The following is an 18,631-nucleotide window of genomic DNA, read 5'->3' on the forward strand; positions in this document are numbered from 1 at the left end:
GGCCGTTTTTTGTCCAATAATTAGAATCTCTGTTTTTTCAGAATTAAGTAGTAGGAAATTACTAGTCATCCAGTTTTTTATATCAGCTACGCATTCCGTTAATTTTGTGGATTGGTAGGTTTCGTCAGGGCGTGAGGAAATACAGAGCTGAGTATCATCAGCATAACAGTGAAAACTAATGCCATGCTTCCTAATGATATCTCCTAAGGGTAGCATGTACAGAGTGAACAGCAACCGTCATAGTACTGAGCCTTGTGGTACACCATACTGAACTTTTGAGCGATAAGACATCTCTTCATTTACTGCTACAAACTGATAATGGTCAGATAAGTATGATTTAAACCATGCTAGTGCAATTCCACTAGTGCCAACATAATTTTCGAGTCTATTTAAAAGAATGTTGTGGTCGATAGTGTCAAATGCAGCACTAGGATCGAGTAGCACCAATAGAGATATACAACCACGATCGGATAAGAGCAAATCATTTGTGACTCTAATGAGAGCTGTCTCAGTACTATGATACGGTCTAAATCCTGATTGAAAATTCTCACAGATACCATAGTTGTGAAGATACTGCCTTTTCTATTGTCTTTGTCCCGCAAGACATACAGGTGAAACTCGAAAAATTTGAATATCCTGCAAAAGTTATCATTTTGAGGATTATGGCCCCAAAAGGATTATGGATTATGAAAACCCCAAATTCAAAATCTCAAAAAATTAGATTATTACATGAAATCAATAAAATAAAGGATTTTAAATGCAGAAATGTTGGCCCTCTGAAAAGTATAATCATCCATATGTATATAGTTATATATACTAAATATATTAGTTTCACTTTTTAATTTGAATTACTGAAATACATGAACTTTTGCACGATATTCTAATTTTTTGAGTTTCACCTGTAGTGTCCCGCATTTCAGTTATGTCTATTATTATTATGTCTTTTTTTCATCACTAAAATTACAATACCACAGTAAGAGATATAATAAAAACGGTGCCTGGCATTTAAAAATCTATTTGTGCAGCCGTCATGTTCTAGTTGTGGAAATAACCAACATACGCAACCGTGGAGAGAGGTTTTCCCGCTGATGACAACTAAATGGACAGCGCAAAGAAATAAATGCAGGCCTCATCAAAGTTTGTAAACACAGCTATACCAGCAATAATTTCATCTCACATTCTGGATAAGAACCTCAAGAGCTGCTCAAATTGATGATTTAAAGCATGCAATCATTCATCCTGATGGCAAATATTTCCAACGAACATGCACCGATGCTCGAGCAACTACGGAAAAGCCGGGCTAAGCAGAGAAAGTTTAAATCACACCTGCTAGCGCACCCCTTAAAAGGTTTACGTACTAAGTAGGCGGTAGAGTACACTGTTTTGCGGCTGTTCGAACACATTCAACCACATGAGCATCTACACTATGAAAGCAATCTGGTCAGATGCGTTTGACTACCTCTGGAAGTGGCCAAAAATAGACAAGCTCTTTACCACAGTCCACTGGTGATCTGATTTACAAAAATCCTTCTTAGTACCAGGTGTAAACTAGGCCTTGGACAGCTACCTCATTGGGATACAACAGTTAAGGGATTAATGCTTAAATGAAAGCAGTCTACTTTTCAATAAACATTACTGGGACTAGACTGAAAAAAGTACTGCAAAAACTGGGATAAAATCAGTGTCAACCTGCACTCCCTTTATCCCAAGATATGATTCTGTACTTGCGTGACCTTAGAGGGGTTTGGGCATCAATAGATGCGGTTATGCTAGTCCAGCCATAAAGTCATATGTAAAGCCAAAATTTGATATGTGAAACATGAACAGGGGTCCAAGTTAACAACTAGAACTTGGCAAATAGTAAAGTTAAATGGCTTAGGCAGAAACTTTGTTCTTTTAGTTCAAGTAGTTCAAGTCAAGAACCTCAATGCACCAAAGAAAAGGGTTTAGTAGTGCAGCCCTAGAAGTCAAACAGAGAACAGTCATGAAACATCCAACTCCAGTCAGAAATGACAACCAAAGAGAAACGTGTTGAGGTTCATGAAGTTTATTAAAACACTAAAATTCACTTGACCAGGATAACTTCTCCACTAGACACCACAGTTTGCCCACTAGAGATGGTCTTGTCGTTCGCTTCTCTTCCTGTAAAAAGTGGTAGAAGCATGAGGGGCATTTAAATAAATTCTCAGTTCCTGAAGTCAACTTCCAGCAAGCACTCACTTTTCCTAGTGCAACTTTGCTCACAGGAGCCAGAGGAGGGATGGCACACCGCTGTACTACAGTGGATGAAGATCTAACAGAGGGGGGCAAAGGGTTAAGCCATAGAATTCACTGTAAAAAGCACTAATAAAAGGGTTGAGGTAAGGCTGCAGAGCATACGGTTTCCTGCAGAGGAGCCAGTGATGCTGGATCTACAAATGTGAACATCTTCACAACAAAGCGCTTGTAGTGGGTTGGGAACTGAAGACCAGATGATCCAGCCACTGGAACCAATGTGGTCAGGTAACGATCATCCTGGTAAGGGCATCTGAAAGGCAAAGAGGCAGTCAGAAATGCCTTCCAGCACAATAGATGGATAAAGACTTGCCTTACTCACCCATCAACTAGAAGATCCCATTGGGGTAGACTGAGTGGACTGGGGGTTGATGTGGCCCAGCAATGTCCCAGCATCAGGACAATGTTGGGGTCGGTCCTCTCCAAAATGCGCACCTCTACATACACAGGCTCCCGCAGGACTTTTGTAACTGGATAATCAGCATCACTGTAGTAGGACGTGTACACCTCGTCCCCTGAGGAAGAATGCAGTGTTTAACTAGAAACTGGAGTTTTAGAAAGGCTTTAGGCATACTTGGGACATAAGCTTACCTTCTGCACAGCCTTTGGTGACACATTGACCGTTTGCCAGTCTAAGCTCCACCCTGAGGGGTCCAGGAGCAGCTACTGGTGGAGGTGGAGGAACGGTGTTGACTTCCACGACCAGAGCTTCCACAGAGGTACCAGAGTACCTACACTGGAAGAGAAGCCTGGACAACAAACAGTGAGCTTGTAGCATTTGTCAATGATTCCCATTAATGATAAAGCATACATCACTTACTCAAAATGGCTGTCCCTCGTGATGGAACCAAGTGGTCCGATACCCACTTCATATGAGGAGGTCATTCTGTTTTCATACACCACATAGCCACTGTCCTCCTGCAAATAGTAACATTGTTGGGATCCAATCCATTCTAAGCCATGCAGAACAAAACCACAAGCAGCTACTCGCCATTATGCTTGTGCCACATGCAGTGACAGGGAACTGGTATATAGCAAAGAAAGGTGTGGATCCCACAGGACTGCAAGCTGGATCATTTCCACCCAGGAGACGGACTGAATCCAGGCTCAATCGAGGCAGCGTAACATCTCTAGCCACCACTACCACAAACTGCCCATCTCTTATACACTGGACAGTCACTGGAACGAGTTACAAGAGCAGGTTATTGTGAGGATCAGTTTAACATGAATGCCTCTACACTCTTACCTGCCTTCCCATAGTAACACTGCTGGCCATTAAAGCAGCAGTTGATAGCAGCACACTCAGCACCACTGATACCAGGTGGTCCACATTGGATCTGCTCATAATCAGCTACAGTACACTTGTCAAGGGGCTCTGCCTTTGCCACTGGCTGCTTAGGCTGAAACTACTGACTAGCTTGTTGAACTGACTGTTGAAACTGCTGAGGAAACTGTTGACTAGCTTGTTGTTGACCTGACTGAGGAAACTGCTGACTAGCTTGTTGTTGAACTGACTGTTGAAACTGCTGAGGAAACTGTTGACTAGCTTGCTGTTGAACTGGCTTTTGAAACTGCTGAGGAAACCGTTGACTAGTTTGCTGTTGAACTGGATTTTGAACCAGCTGAGGAAACTGTTGACTAGCTTGTTGAACTGAGTGTTGAAACCGCTGAGGGAACTGTTGACTAGATTGCTGTTGAACTGGCTTTTGATCCAGCTGAGGGAACTGTTGACTAGTTTGTTGTTGAACTGGCTTCTGAACCTGCTGGGGAAACCATTGACTAGCTTGCTGTTGAACTGGCTTCTGAATCCGCTGCTCAGTTTGCTGGAACATCAGAGCTTGAGGATTCTGGGGCAGATCACTCCACTTCGGAACAGCATGACAGAAAGCACAAAACCAAACACAAAGTGCCAGAGACTGAACAGCACACCAACTTCCTGCCATTGTTCAACAGCTAGTCACACTGCCGAGATGCTGCCCTTCGGTCTTTTTGTACTATACAGACTTTGGCTAATTAATGATAATCCCTCCCTCTTCATTAACAGTCATGATTCTCCAGACTTGCACGAGTGGGAGTTTATGCAACTACGTGATTCTATTGTTTCTTAAAAGTCCATTTTTCTTGTTTTCCCACCCTTTTGAACATACATAAAACCACATTGAGCTGAATTCAGAATAGTATGTTAGTACTATTTCTGCCATTCTGAATACAGCCTTTTTTATCCTTCAGTAGCTGAATATTATATTAGAAGTTTTAGCCATTCTGGATTGTTTTTTCTCTCTTTGAAACACATCATAGAGTTCTCATGGCAACAGGCCTGTACATTCAGGGGAAGATTAAATAACGACGATGTACTAAAAACAGAAACGTTTTTCCTTTGATATTTTCGTGGGCAGATGACAACATAGGATGACCACCTCTCCCGCAATCTGCGGGACAGTCCCGAAATTGTGAGTTTTGTCAAGTCAAGTCAATTCACCTTTATTTATATAGAGCTTTTTACAATACAGATTGTTTCAAAGCAGCTTTACAGAGATAACAGGAAAATAATGTTGTAATAGTATTGTTAAATACAAAATTAAATGTCCCCAACTAAGCAAGCCAAAAGCCAATGGCGACAAAGGCGAAGAAAGGCGAAAAGGCAACAGTGGCAAGGAACAAAAAGTCCATCAGGTGACAGAATGGAGAAAAAAACCTTGGGAGAAGCCAGGCTCAGTCAGGGGGCCAGTCCTCCTTTGGCCAATGAACGAACAGTGTATGATTATGATTCAGGCAGCATTATAGGTAAGAAGTCAGATGGGATCAGAACTTTCACGATATTTATCCAGTTGGAGTATGGAGTCGAGTTTCTTGAGGTGTCCATGAGGGGTTGATGATTTTGAGATCGCAGTAGACGTGAAGGACTATAACGTGTTAAGAGCTCGCTCAAGTACAGGGGAGCTAAACCATTTAGTGCTTTGTAAGTAATCAGCAACATTTTAAAATGTATACAATGTTTAATAGGGAGCCAATGCAGTGTTGACAGAACCGGGCTAATATGGTCATACTTCCTGGTTCTGGTAAGAACTCTAGCGGCTGCGCTTTGGACCAGCTGTAGTTTATGTATTAAACGTGCAGGGCAACCACCCAGTAGAGCATTACAATAATCTAGCCTTGATGTCACGAACGCATGAACCAATTGTTCTGCATTTTTCATCGAGAGCAAATTACGTAATTTATATTTTTAAGATGAAAAAATGCAGTTTTACAGATACTAGTCACTTGACTTTCAAATGAAAGATAGGTTTCAAAGAGCACACCCAGGTTCCTAACCGACGACGAGGGCTTGACAGAGCAGCGATCAAGTGTTACGCCCTTTCACACTGCACGCGGATGCAGTCCGTCAATCCGTTCCAGTTGCGGTGCGTATACAGCAGTGCAGCGATCGTTTCCGCACCGAGTATATTTTTGCTGTGCTGCAAACGCTGAATTAAAGGGACAACGCACGGTTCGTGATCAAAATGAACACAGATTGACCTGAAAATGTAGTAATTTCACCATAAAAGCATTTAATTCAATAAAATGTAGTAATCTCACCATAAATGTATTTAATTAAATACTACTTTTCATCTTTTTACTTTAAGACCGGGGTTTTAAGCAAGGAAAACTACAATTTACCTTAACAAGGACATAAAGAACGACATTCGTGGAGGTGGAGAAACAACTTCTTTGTGACATGCAAGATTTATTGTATTAAAATTTAAATGCAAAAGAAAAGGCATGAGAGTCGGCTGTTTTTGTCAATTTTAAGTTTTAATTTAAAACGTTTGCGATTTTAATATAAGTAGGCTACATGGTTAAATATTTCACCACTTGCTTGAGCAACTTAATATACAGTATATAGAAGTAATGCATGGAATTATAGGCCTATGTTGTTTAAATTGTGTTTAAACGTGCATACGTCCATTCAAGTTTGTATACAAAGAGAATCGCAATGCTGACAATTTTTTTTTTTATAAAAGTTGCTGCACTTCTGGATTTGAAATAAAAATAGTGAGTAGCCTATGTGTTTGTGGTACAGCCGCTGATCAGTTACGCACTGCACTGCAAACGCAGCATATGTGAAAGCACTATAGCGTGTGCTGCTCCTGTACCGCATACGCACCGCAACACGCACCGCATACGCACTGCACACGGAATTTGTGTGAAACGGGCGTTAGACAGCACTCTAGGTTATTACGTGAGGCCGTTTTTTGTCCAATAATTAGAATCTCTGTTTTTTCAGAATTAAGTAGTAGGAAATTACTAGTCATTCAGTTTTTTATATCAGCTACGCATTCCGTTAATTTTGTGGATTGGTAAGTTTCGTCAGGGCGTGAGGAAATACAGAGCTGAGTATCATCAGCATAACAGTGAAAACTAATGCCATGCTTCCTAATGATATCTCCTAAGGGTAGCATGTACAGAGTGAACAGCAACCGTCCTAGTACTGAGCCTTGTGGTACACCGTACTGAACTTATGACCGATAAGACATCTCTTCATTTACTGCTACAAACTGATATTGGTCAGATAAGTATGATTTAAACCATGCTAGTGCAATTCCACTAGTGCCAACATAATTTTCGAGTCTATTTAAAAGAATTTTGTGGTCGATAGTGTCAAATGCAGCACTAAGATCGAGTAGCACTAATAGAGATATACTACCACGATCGGATAAGAGCAAATCATTTGTGACTCTAATGAGAGCTGTCTCAGTCCTGATACGGTCTAAAGCCTGATTGAAAATTCTCACAGATACCATAGTTGTGAAGATACTGCCTTTTCTATTGTCTTTGTCCCGCAAGACATACAGGTGAAACTCGAAAAATTTGAATATCCTGTAAAAGTTATCATTTTGATGATTATGGCTTACAGCTTATGAAAACCCCAAATTCAAAATCTTAAAAAATTAGATTACATGAAATCAATAAAAAAAAAGTATAATCATCCATATGTATATAGTTATATATACTAAATATATTAGTTTCACTTTTTAATTTGAATTACTGAAATACATGAACTTTTGCACGATATTCTAATTTTTTGAGTTTCACCTGTAGTGTCCCGCATTTCAGTTATGTCTATTATGTCTTTTTTTCATCCCTAAAATTACAATACCACAGTAAGAAATATAATAAAAACGGTGCCTGGTATTTTAAAATCTATTTGTGCAGCCGTCATGTTCTAGTTGTGAAAAACCCAACATACGCAATCGTGGAGAGAGGTTTTCCCACCGATGACAACTAAATGGACAGCGCAAAGAAATAAGTGCAGGCCTCATCAAAGTCTGTAAACACCGCTATACCAGCAAGAATTTCATCTCACATTCTGGATAAGAACCTCAAGAGCTGCTCAAATTGATGATTTAAAGCATGCAATCATTCATCCTGACGGCAAATATTTCCAACGAACATGCACCGATGCCATGGATGCTCGAGCAACTACGGAAAAGCAGAGAAAGTTTAAACCACACCTGCTAGCGCACCCCTTAAAATGTTTACGTACTAAGTAGGCGGTAGAGTACACTGTTTTGCGGCTGTTCGAACACATTCAACCACATGAGCATCTACACTATGAAAGCAATCTGGTCAGATGCGTTTGACTACCTCTGGAAGTGGCCAAAAATAGACAAGCTCTTTACCACAGTCCACTGGTGATCAGATTTACAAAAATCCTTCTTAGTACCAGGTGTAAACTAGGCCTTGGACAGCTACCTCATTGGGATACAACAGTTAAGGGATTAATGCTTAAATGAAAGCAGTCTACTTTTCAATAAACATTACTGGGACTAGCCTGAAAAAAAGTACTTCAAAAACTGGGATAAAATCAGTGTCAACCTGCACTCATCCTTTATCCCAAGATATGATTCTGTACTTGCGTGACCTTAGAGGGGTTTGGGCATCAATAGATGCAGTTATGCTAGTGCAGCCATAAAGTCATATGTAAGGCCAAAATTTGATATGTGAAACATGAACAGGGGCCCAAGTTAACAACTAGAACTTGGCAAATAGTAAAGTTAAATGGCTTAGGCAGAAACTTGGTTCTTTTAGTTCAAGTAGTTCAAGTCAAGAATCTCAATGCACCAAAGAAAGGGTTTAGTAGTGCAGCCCTAGAAGTCAAACAGAGAACAGTCATGAAACATCCAACTACAGTCAGAAATGACAACCAAAGAGAAACGTGTTGAGTTTCATGAAGTTTATTAAAACACTAAAATTCACTTGACCAGGATAACTTCTCCACTAGACACCACAGTTTGCCCACTAGAGATGGTCTTGTCGTTCGCTTCTCTTCCTGTAAAAAGTGGTAAAAGCATGAGGGGCATTTAAATAAATTCTCAGTTCCTGAAATCAACTTCCAGCAAGCACTCACTTTTCCTAGTGCAACTTTGCTCACAGGAGCCAGAGGAGGGATGGCACACCGCTGTACTACAGTGGATGAAGATCTAACAGAGGGGCAAAGGGTTAAGCCATAGAATTCACTGTAAAAAGCACTAATATAAGGGTTGAGGTAAGGCTGCAGAGCATACGGTTTCCTGCAGAGGAGCCAGTGATGCTGGATCTACAAATGTGAACATCTTCACAACAAAGCGCTTGTAGTGGGTTGGGAACTGAAGACCAGATGATCCAGCCACTGGAACCAATGTGGTCAGGTAACGATCATCCTGGTAAGGGCATCTGAAAGGCAAAGAGGCAGTCAGAAATGCCTTCCAGCACAATAGATGGATAAAGACTTGCCTTACTCACCCGTCAACTAGAAGATCCCATTGGGGTAGACTGAGTGGACTGGGGGTTGATGTGGCCCAGCAATGTCCCAGCATCAGGACAATGTTGGGGTCGGTCCTCTCCAAAATGCGCACCTCTACATACACAGGCTCCCGCAGGACTTTTGTAACTGGATAATCAGCATCACTGTAGTAGGACGTGTACGCCTCGTCCCCTGAGGAAGAATGCAGTGTTTAACTAGAAACTGGAGTTTTAGAAAGGCTTTAGGCATACTTGGGACATACACTTACCTTCTGCACAGCCTTTGGTGACACATTGACCGTTTGCCAGTCTAAGCTCCACCCTGAGGGGTCCAGGAGCAGCTACTGGTGGAGGTGGAGGAACGGTGTTGACTTCCACAACCAGAGCTTCCACAGAGGTACCAGAGTACCTACACTGGAAGAGAAGCCTGGACAACAAACAGTGAGCTTGTAGCATTTGTCAATGATTCCCATTTATGATAAAGCATACATCACTTACTCAAAATGGCTGTCCCTCGTGATGGAACCAAGTGGTCCGATACCCACTTCATATGAGGAGGTCATTCTGTTTTCATACACCACATAGCCACTGTCCTCCTGCAAATAGTAACATTGTTGGGATCCAATCCATTCTAAGCCATGCAGAACAAAACCACAAGCAGCTACTCACCATCATGCTTGTGCCACATGCAGTGACAGGGAACTGGTATATAGCAAAGAAAGGTGTGGATCCCACAGGACTGCAAGCTGGATCATTTCCACCCAGGAGACGGACTGAATCCAGGCTCAATCGAGGCAGCGTAACATCTCTAGCCACCACTACCACAAACTGCCCATCTCTTATACACTGGACAGTCACTGGAACGAGTTACAAGAGCAGGTTATTGTGAGGATCAGTTTAACATGAATGCCTCTACACTCTTACCTGCCTTCCCATAGTAACACTGCTGGCCATTAAAGCAGCAGTTGATAGCAGCACACTCAGCACCACTGATACCAGGTGGTCCACATTGGATCTGCTCATAATCAGCTACAGTACATTTGTCAAGGGGCTCTGCCTTTGCCACTGGCTGCTTAGGCTGAAACTGCTGACTAGCTTGTTGTTGAACTGACTGAGGAAACTGTTGACCTGCTTGTTGAACTGACTGTTGAAACTGTTGACTAGCTTGCTGTTGAACTGACTGAGGAAACTGCTGACTAGCTTGCTGTTGAACTGGCTTTTGAACCTGCGGAGGAAACCATTGACTAGCTTGCTGTTGAACTGGCTTCTGAATCCGCTGCTCAGTTTGCTGGAACATCAGAGCTTGAGGATTCTGGGGCAGATCACTCCACTTCGGAACAGCATGACAGAAAGCACAGAACCAAATACAAAGTGCCAGAGACTGAAAAGCACACCAACTTCCTGCCATTGTTCAACAGCTAGTCACACTGCCGGGATGCTGCCCTTTGGGGTTTTTTGAACTCTACAGACTTTGGCTAATTAATGATAATCCCTCCCTCTTCATTAACAGTCATGATTCTCCAGACTTGCACAAGTGTGGAGTTTATGCAACTAGGTGATTCCATTTGTTCCTAAGATTCAATTTTCCTTGTTTTTCCACCCTTTTTGAACATATATAGAATACACATATTGAGCTGAATTCAGAATAATTTACTAGTACTATTTCTGCCATTCAGAGTTCAGCCTTTGTTTTAAGCTTCATTATGTGAATATAATAGTGGATGTTTTGGATATTCTGGATTGTTTTAAAAAAAAAACACACATCTTGGATTTCTCATGGCAACAGACGTATATTCAGACTGACTCAAGAGTTTGATATGCAGGATTATGTTGCAATGATATGGAAGCCTTTATCAGCAATAGCTGGTTTATTCCTAAATTTTGCATCATTATAAAATAAAGTTATATAATAAAGGCTTTTAATATCCTGCACACACTGCAAGATCATTCAGTATATCTCAATATTTTATGTAGAAGGCTGCAGACTAGACCTGAAATTGAGGCAATAATATACCTCAAATTAATTTAAACATGCACATTTATTGTAATTTGAGTCTTGTCAGAAAAGAACAGGATCCGTTAAAGTCTCTCTTCACCAAAACATACAAAATTATTTTGTCTGCGGTCATCACCGTTGTCTCTGGTGGGTAAGAAATGGTCATACAAATAAAACTTGGTTTCACTACCAAAGCATTCATTCTCTAAACTATGCGTGAATTCAATTATTAGAGTTCTCTTCAAGATATAAGGTGGCCATTCTTGCATGGCCACATATGCAATGCTCTCAGTTAACAACCAATGTGGGTTCCACCAGATTAGGCAAGCACCAGTCTACTGTTAAATAAACACTACTGGGACCACCCAGAAAAAGGTCCTGTCCTTCATCGCAAGTTATATGTAATGCAGTTTGATATTAATTTTGTTCCGGACAAAATGCTGTACTTTCCATGACTGAACCCCCCTCCTTCAGATGTCACTATAAAAATGGGCAACATTTTACTTAAGACTTCAAAAGAACTTGCTTGAGTATTAATACATGTAGTTATGTTAATCCAGCGATTAAGTCCAAGGCAAAGACCCAAAAGAATTGTGTAATTTTCCAACACCCAAGCGTTTTCTCTCCAACCCAACTCTTTAGGGTTTTTTTTACCCAAAACAAAAGTTTAAGGATTTAAACTCTTGGTATCCTTGACATCTGGTATCCGCAAGCATGGAAGTTTGTGGAGGCTTGTTACTAATACAATATAATGGAGATAAATTTGTATAGGATGAATAAACAGCAGACCAATGTCAATGCTTAATTAATAGAGACAAGTAAAAATTGTGATCACAATGAAATTAATCTTACAGCCCTAAAAACAAGTCAAATTATTTTACATACATTAAATGCTGTTATTTTCCCACATCTATAGCAATTCTCTGGTGTCTGTTGTTGGTGCCAAGGCTAAACCCATTCCTGCCAAGGGCGAGTATATTAATATGAATAAATGCACTGCTTTTTTCCCTGGACTGAAGTACTGTACAGTCCTGAAGTATCCTGATGCAACGGCAAACGATGCTGCCCCTCAAAGAGATCAGTATCTCCTAACACCTCCTTTCTGCGGAGAAAGGAATGCCAGCTGGCCTTGGAGTGAGAGATGTTTTCACACACACACAAACCTTTCATTAATTTCATCATATGAAGACTTTACCGAGATATATTTGATATGTTTTTATGTGTGTCTGCATGCCCAAGTCAGATTGGAATATATATATATTTCTATTGTAGTTCTAAATGGACTATAAGTGCCTATATTATGCATTTTAATGTAACCTTGCAAGATTATCCTCTGTACCATATATGTATATGAACATACCGTAAAATGTATTTAACGAAGGCATTACCATATTTGGAGTGATTCTGACCAAATTCTGACGCGGTCAACATGCAAAATTAGGACTTGACAGGACAAAGGAACACTTTGGCTGCGCACTTTTCTCACAGGTGATTGGTTCATTCACGGGAGAGAAGGCGTGAACCAAATTGCTTTAAAGAGACGCGCCAAGCTTCTCTCCTTCCTCTTCTCTTACTCTTCAACTTCTTGCTCTTACTCTTACTTCTTCCCTTTGTGATCCTCTTCAAGGCTCTTCAAGCCTTCTCTTCGTTTTCTTTTGTTTGTTTCTTTCTTTAAGTTTTATTTTCCATTTTCGGATTCTCTTTTTGTTCATTTCCACCGACGAGTGAAATGAACTTAGCCTGAATCCGGCAAACTTTACCTGCAACGGACCACCTTGCACGTCACTGCGCAGCTCCGAAGAACTCCGAGAGAATGCGCACAGCACCAGGACACCGACACACGCTTTCATGACAACACAAGAGAGCGATAATTGCAAGTATTCGTTTATTGTGTTTTCAAAGCATTAAGATTTGTTTAACCCCCTGTTTATAGGGAGATTTGATTCTTGTTGTCTCTCAAAGGTTGTGTCCAGGTAATTTGCCATTCTGTGATCCTTCGTGATCTAACCCCTCTCATCTTTTCTCCCTTTACTCTCTCTCTCTGATTCTCATCCTCTTTCATTGTTTTATTGTATTGTGTATACATTTTATTCCGTGTAATCTTAGTCACCGATATATGTAGTATTTTCTTTATTAAAACCATATATACTCATTTATTGATTCTGGTTGTGCTCATATTGAAGTCCCTTTAATCAGGGAGTCAGTTTGCTGGACGAACAAACCATTCGATAACAAATTAATTCCATTAAGGGTTATCCTGAAAATAGATCCTTAATAGACAATTGATATATTAATATTTAATCATAACACGTTGTGATTGAGAATTGATATAAAAATGTATCTAATTTTGCCTTCCTTTATGGATAATTGATTACAATTCGTTGTGTTGAATTGCCCATACAGATATGTTGGCGAAATATTCCCGTGAGGGATAATATAATAACTGTAGTTGATTCACGGATCATATCCATGATCATATATTCCCCTCATTTGAGCTAAGAATCGCTACAGCGGTGAATAGCAACCAGCTTCAAGCTTTTTTAAAAAAAGATGCAAAAGCATCACAGAATGATCCCTTGTAACACGTCACACATTCCAAGTGTTCTGGGGGTTTACGATAGGGTTTGCTGAAAAACGAACCAAAATGTAATGCATTTAACAAAAATCCTGACCTTGGCCGCTGGTCTTCTGTGCTCGACTGCGTTCATGAGACTCTTATTAGCGAAGTGGTTCACTCCGACTCACCCAGAGAAACACAAGTTGTGAGAAATCAAAATTAATTAAAACCCATTATGAAATACAATGCCTATAAATCCTAAAAAGTATCCAAGTACTTTCTTCACTGAATCAAATATACCCTCGACTAAAACTCAGTTTGTCTGATGATAGACGTGAACGAGATAATTTTTTGTTACGACAAACACAAAAAAGTACATGGATTGCATTTCATGTCGCTTGGTTTCTCACAACTTGTGTGTTTCTGGGCGTGTTGGAGTTAACTGCGTCACTAATAAGAGTCTCATGAACGCATGCAGTTGAGCACAGAAGATAAGCGGCCAAGGTAAGGATTTTCGTTAAATAATACATTAAATTAAGGTTTCTTTTCCACCAAGCTCTATCGTAAACCCCAGAACACTTGAAATATATGACATGTGATGTATCTGACCATTCTGTGATACTTTTGTGTCTTTCTATGAAAGTTTGAGGTTGGTCGCTATTCACTGCCATTATATGGACAAGCGCGAGCAGGACTTTTTTTATTCTCTTTTTTGTGGTCTAAAAAAGAAAGAACGGCATACTTCATTAGAACAACAGCAGGGTGAGTAAATGATGACTTAATTTTCATTTTTACACATGTGCAGAATTTGGGAGTTCACACCGTGCCTGTGATCACTCTTCCTGAAAGATTGTTCTTGAATGTGTGAGTTAATGTCACCATGTTCACCAGTATTTCAATTCAATTCACAGTTACCAGTTAAAATTAACACATGCTTTTTAAACAGAGTGGCTGCTGTTAAATATCACTTTGGCCCGCATTACTATACCATCACTCTTCCCTTGCCCTTGGGTGGAAAATCCACTAAGGATCTGAAATTTCCCACAACCCTCTCCACACCAAACCTGATTGTACCTCATCTCGGTCTGGAATTTGAATCTGCTAGTGTTAACCTTCCAGAGTTCTTCATTCCTGGGAGTGTGTCGCTGTCTGTGCCGATTGTCGGATTGGTAGAGTTGTCCGGAAAACTAAACAGCAGCTTCTACAACTTAGAAGTTGCTGCGTCTGCAGCCAGAGATCCTGCTGAAAGTTATTCTGCTAAGTTTGAAGTCACTGGCACAAGTCCTGTTGACCTCCTCTCCCTAAATTTCGAAGGTAAACCTATAATTGAAGTACCACATGCACTGTGTGCATGCACTTGTTTTGGATGGTTGCTTATTGATTGATTTATTTCACAGGATCTGCTCTAGTTGAGACCACACCTGACGATTCTCTCAAGGCTAACGTAAAGGCTGTGCTTCTCCACAAGATTATCAATGGCACGATTGGTGTTGAGGGGGAAGTGAAATTTGCTGAAAAAATCCAAAAGCAAGGTTGAAGTAATTAGCCGTGTTGGAGTGCAAATTTCGCTGGAGCACAATGGACAGTTTGGCGTTGATGCCGAAGAGATCTCTGGAGATGGAAACCTAAAAGGATTCTTCAAGGCTGGTTCAGTCCATGGTTCAGGAAACCTTTTGCAATCAGTCTCAGTCCTCCCTTTCAGACAAGAGGCAAAGATTAATTCTTCACTGAAAGTAGATTCAAAAGTTCTTCAGGCTCAGAACTCTTTTGCTGTAGCCTTTGCCAATGGAGAGCTGATAATTCTGTCCAACAACACAGCATTTGACAACCTTCTAACATTGCTAAACATTGCTAAAATAACCTTCAAGCCAAGGAATCCCAGCTTGATCTAAATTCAAATACAAAAGCACAGGTTCTGAGCCTAAAGATCCAAAACTTGGTTGAGACCAGAGCTGGTGTTGAAGCAGTTAGCATTAAGATTGAGACCTCAACTTACAGCAGTGAAGAACGTATCCATTCCCTGGTCACAGGAGCACTGGACATCAGTGGTCTAGCTATTCACAGTGCTTTGTTTACACAGTGCTTTGTAACTCTGTTAAACTCACTGGACACCAAGCTGTCCACAAAGCCATTCTGAACCTCAATAAAGATGGCCTGAGAACCAATGGCACAACCTCACTGCAAAGCCTCCTGAGTCTCCAGGAGCTTAAGCACACCTTCGAGATCACCTACAAAAACTAAACTGCCACTGCCCAGTGCAAAACAATTGGAGAAATCATGGGAGGTCGCATTAACCACAACACTGAACTAGAGATTGCTGGACTTTCTGGTAAAATCAAAAATCACATACGCTTCAACTTCATATCATTTGATTTTGACACCAACACCGATGGTACAACTATTCCATTCAGCTTAAATTTTAATGCCACTGTTAATGGTAATGATAACTTTCTGAATGGACATGCAAGTCATGATTTTATTGCAAAAGTCTTTCTAAAAGCAGAACCTAAATCCATAGCACACTCTCATGAATGCAGGATCTCAACCCACCTTAACCTATACTACGGTGTAAACATTAATTCACAATTTGAAAGCATGTCTGACACTTTGCTTCTCCCCTCTGAACAAAAGATTAAAGTGACAATTTAAGGAGCTGTATGTAAGAAATTTATTTAAATTAATCATAAAATGGCCCTGATACGTCACTAGACATTAAGAAATCATGTTCATTTCAAATACTTATATCACTGACAACAGTAGTCCGGCCAGGATATTGTCATTTAAAAATTGAAGTTGCAGCCCTCAACTGATGTTGATGTTGTCATGTTGTGTTTTGGTCTGATGCGCCACCCTCCACCTATCACCCAATCACGAAGTCAGTAGTGTTGCGGCATCCGGGTGGCCAGCTCTGCTAGTTACCACAGCTGCAGCTACAAACGTGTCGGAATTGGATAAAAAAAATGTCTAACGTTGCGAAACAAAAAAAAAACTCGTTATGAATCCGAAATACTTTGTGACAAAGTCCGAAATTAAACAAGGATCTGTATAGGAGATGCCTTTCAAAGATGGAGACGGCTGAAAACGGAGAAGAATTTGAAGACAGACGCCAACGTTGCTAATTTTCTCCTGGACAGGTGTATGTTTGGCTAACTTGTACTTGATGTAAATGGCCATTTCAAAAATTCATGACAGACGAAAAAAGTTATGCATGTTCGTGCAAAGTAACGTTACGTTAATTCATATGGAGGAGGTGGGTCATCGATTTGAAAAGGATAGGAATTGTTTGGGTAATAAAAACGGCGAGTCGTCATTAACGTACTAACATTAGCAATGCGTTATCAGAGCCCGTTTCTCTGTCATTATGATGAGACGCTGAGGAAAACAACATTAGCACGCCCATTATTGTTTATCATGCAAGTTCTACAGCCAAAAATAATAGAATGACACGTAATCTTTCACATCACATATTTTAGCGTTATGGACGTGTACTGCAGGGTAAGTTAAAAAATACAGCTGGTCGCTTTCATTTATGGCGTCAGCTAAATGAATAGCTGTATCTTTGATATCGGTTACACACAGTGACAGAGGCTTGTGCGTGTACTTACGTTAATGACGTTAATGACCTACCGTTACCCTAGTTAGACTAACAGCTACTGTTCTAACAATGTACTGTCACATACGAGCGTACATCTTTACGATTATATTTGGCTAATCGCCATTAGTACATTTTTACGATATATAATTACTTTGGAAAACATCTCTCATTTGAAGCATAAACATAATAAACAGAAAAAGCTTCTTGTAGCAACATACATTCCTGCTGTATCCTGCAGCCTATCTGGCAACCTCGAGTCAGGGAGGAGAGAGAGGGGATACATCGCTCTACAGTAATTTGAAAGTGATTGCAGTACCAGTTTTGGCCACATTCTTACATACGGCTCCTTTAAGGCTGAAGTTAACGACTATGCCATTGAACAGAAAATCAGCGCTTACAAAACTCCAGCGCGGCTTGGGCTGGAAAGGTCTGAAAAAATGCACACCGATCTGTTCAACACTGTCAATACTTCTTATCAGGACTTTGCCATCTCTTCTTATCAGGACTTTGCCGTTACTTTGCCTCCTAAAGTATGACAAAAGCACCTATACACAATCAATTAGCTTGCCTTTCATTGAAATTCTTTCTCAAGTCCCTAACAACATCAGAATAACACTCGTGAGCATGGGCGAGACCCTGAGGAAATACATCGACTGAGAGGGGATTGCTTCCAAAATTCAGAACATACCTCATCATATAAGTGACTTTGTGTCTAATTTGAACTTTGAGAGAAGAGCTGTGCAGCTGAAACATGCCTTGAAAGCTTTGTACCAAGAGAATTCATTAAAGCTGAAATGTCTGATCAGTGCATTTGACAAATTAGCGAGTGATATGTTCAACCGTTTCAGTAAGGCTTTGGATATTTTGGGGGTATTGATTGTGATGGGTATGCAAGTTGTGACAAGCAATGACAAAGTTGTTGAAACCCTACCAAAGCACATCAAGGTTTTGATATTTTCCATCATTGAGGATGTACAAAACATTCTTAGCTTGATCAAGACCCAAGGGTTACACAAAGCTGAATGAAATCTTCCATCCTGCCAGTGCTGAGAACAATCTTGACAGTCAGATTCCTGCAATTTCGACATCTCTTCTAGTGCCATCTTTTGGAAAACTGTATTGTGAATTCATAATCAGCAGCGCTCTCTACAACGCCAGAACCTCTGCAGAGTTTAAGAACGCCTCAAAGAGATACCCTTTTTTCACAGCTTGCTTTAACTCTAAAGGAACCTCTGCAAACCTCAACAATCTGAGTTATGATCTAGAATCTACAGCACAGATATTGATCCCCGAGATGAGTCCTGTAATGGTGTCTGAAACTTTCAAGTTAACACACATTGAATTGACTTTAGACCAACATGCATCGTTGATTCTGAATGGATCTGCCTCTAACAATACTTTCTTTCTTGAAACTTCATACAAGAACCAGGTGAACATCCCCTCGCAC

The 18,631-nt window shown here is 40.5% G+C and overlaps 1 protein-coding gene and 1 pseudogene across 2 annotated transcripts; both read right to left on the reverse strand.

Moving 5' to 3' along the window:
* Positions 1–2,031: 2,031 nt before the first annotated feature.
* Positions 2,032–4,248, reverse strand: LOC143707572 (zona pellucida sperm-binding protein 4-like; annotated as a pseudogene). Its single transcript, XR_013193169.1, has 8 exons — positions 3,521–4,248; positions 3,266–3,453; positions 3,095–3,192; positions 2,866–3,023; positions 2,597–2,789; positions 2,380–2,527; positions 2,221–2,293; positions 2,032–2,142 (listed from the first exon to the last, which is right to left on the reverse strand). The product of XR_013193169.1 is annotated as a zona pellucida sperm-binding protein 4-like (transcript).
* A 4,225-nt stretch (positions 4,249–8,473) lies between these two features.
* On the reverse strand, positions 8,474–10,452 carry LOC143707556 (zona pellucida sperm-binding protein 4-like). Its single transcript, XM_077200023.1, has 8 exons — positions 9,961–10,452; positions 9,706–9,893; positions 9,535–9,632; positions 9,306–9,463; positions 9,037–9,229; positions 8,820–8,967; positions 8,663–8,735; positions 8,474–8,584 (listed from the first exon to the last, which is right to left on the reverse strand). Exons 1-8 carry the CDS (start codon positions 10,442–10,444, stop codon positions 8,508–8,510), a joined length of 1,419 nt encoding a protein of 472 aa, XP_077056138.1. The 5' UTR covers positions 10,445–10,452; the 3' UTR covers positions 8,474–8,507.
* Positions 10,453–18,631: the final 8,179 nt, after the last annotated feature.

The sequence above is a fragment of the Siphateles boraxobius genome, unplaced genomic scaffold (assembly GCF_051911475.1).
Source record: "Siphateles boraxobius isolate OS27281-9 unplaced genomic scaffold, OSU_SipBor_1 115, whole genome shotgun sequence".
In the NCBI taxonomy this organism is placed as follows: domain Eukaryota; kingdom Metazoa; phylum Chordata; class Actinopteri; order Cypriniformes; family Leuciscidae; genus Siphateles; species Siphateles boraxobius.

Bases quoted from the DNA above. Each gene is read 5' to 3' on its own strand.
- LOC143707556 (XM_077200023.1), bottom strand. From the start codon at position 10,444: ATGGCAGGAAGTTGGTGTGCTTTTCAGTCTCTGGCACTTTGTATTTGG. The intron at 9,464-9,534 runs GTAAGTGATGTA...TTTGTTGTCCAG, and splicing joins ACGAGGGACAGCCATTTTGA to GCTTCTCTTCCAGTGTAGGT. The intron at 8,736-8,819 runs GTATGCTCTGCA...CCCCTCTGTTAG, and splicing joins TGGCTCCTCTGCAGGAAACC to ATCTTCATCCACTGTAGTAC.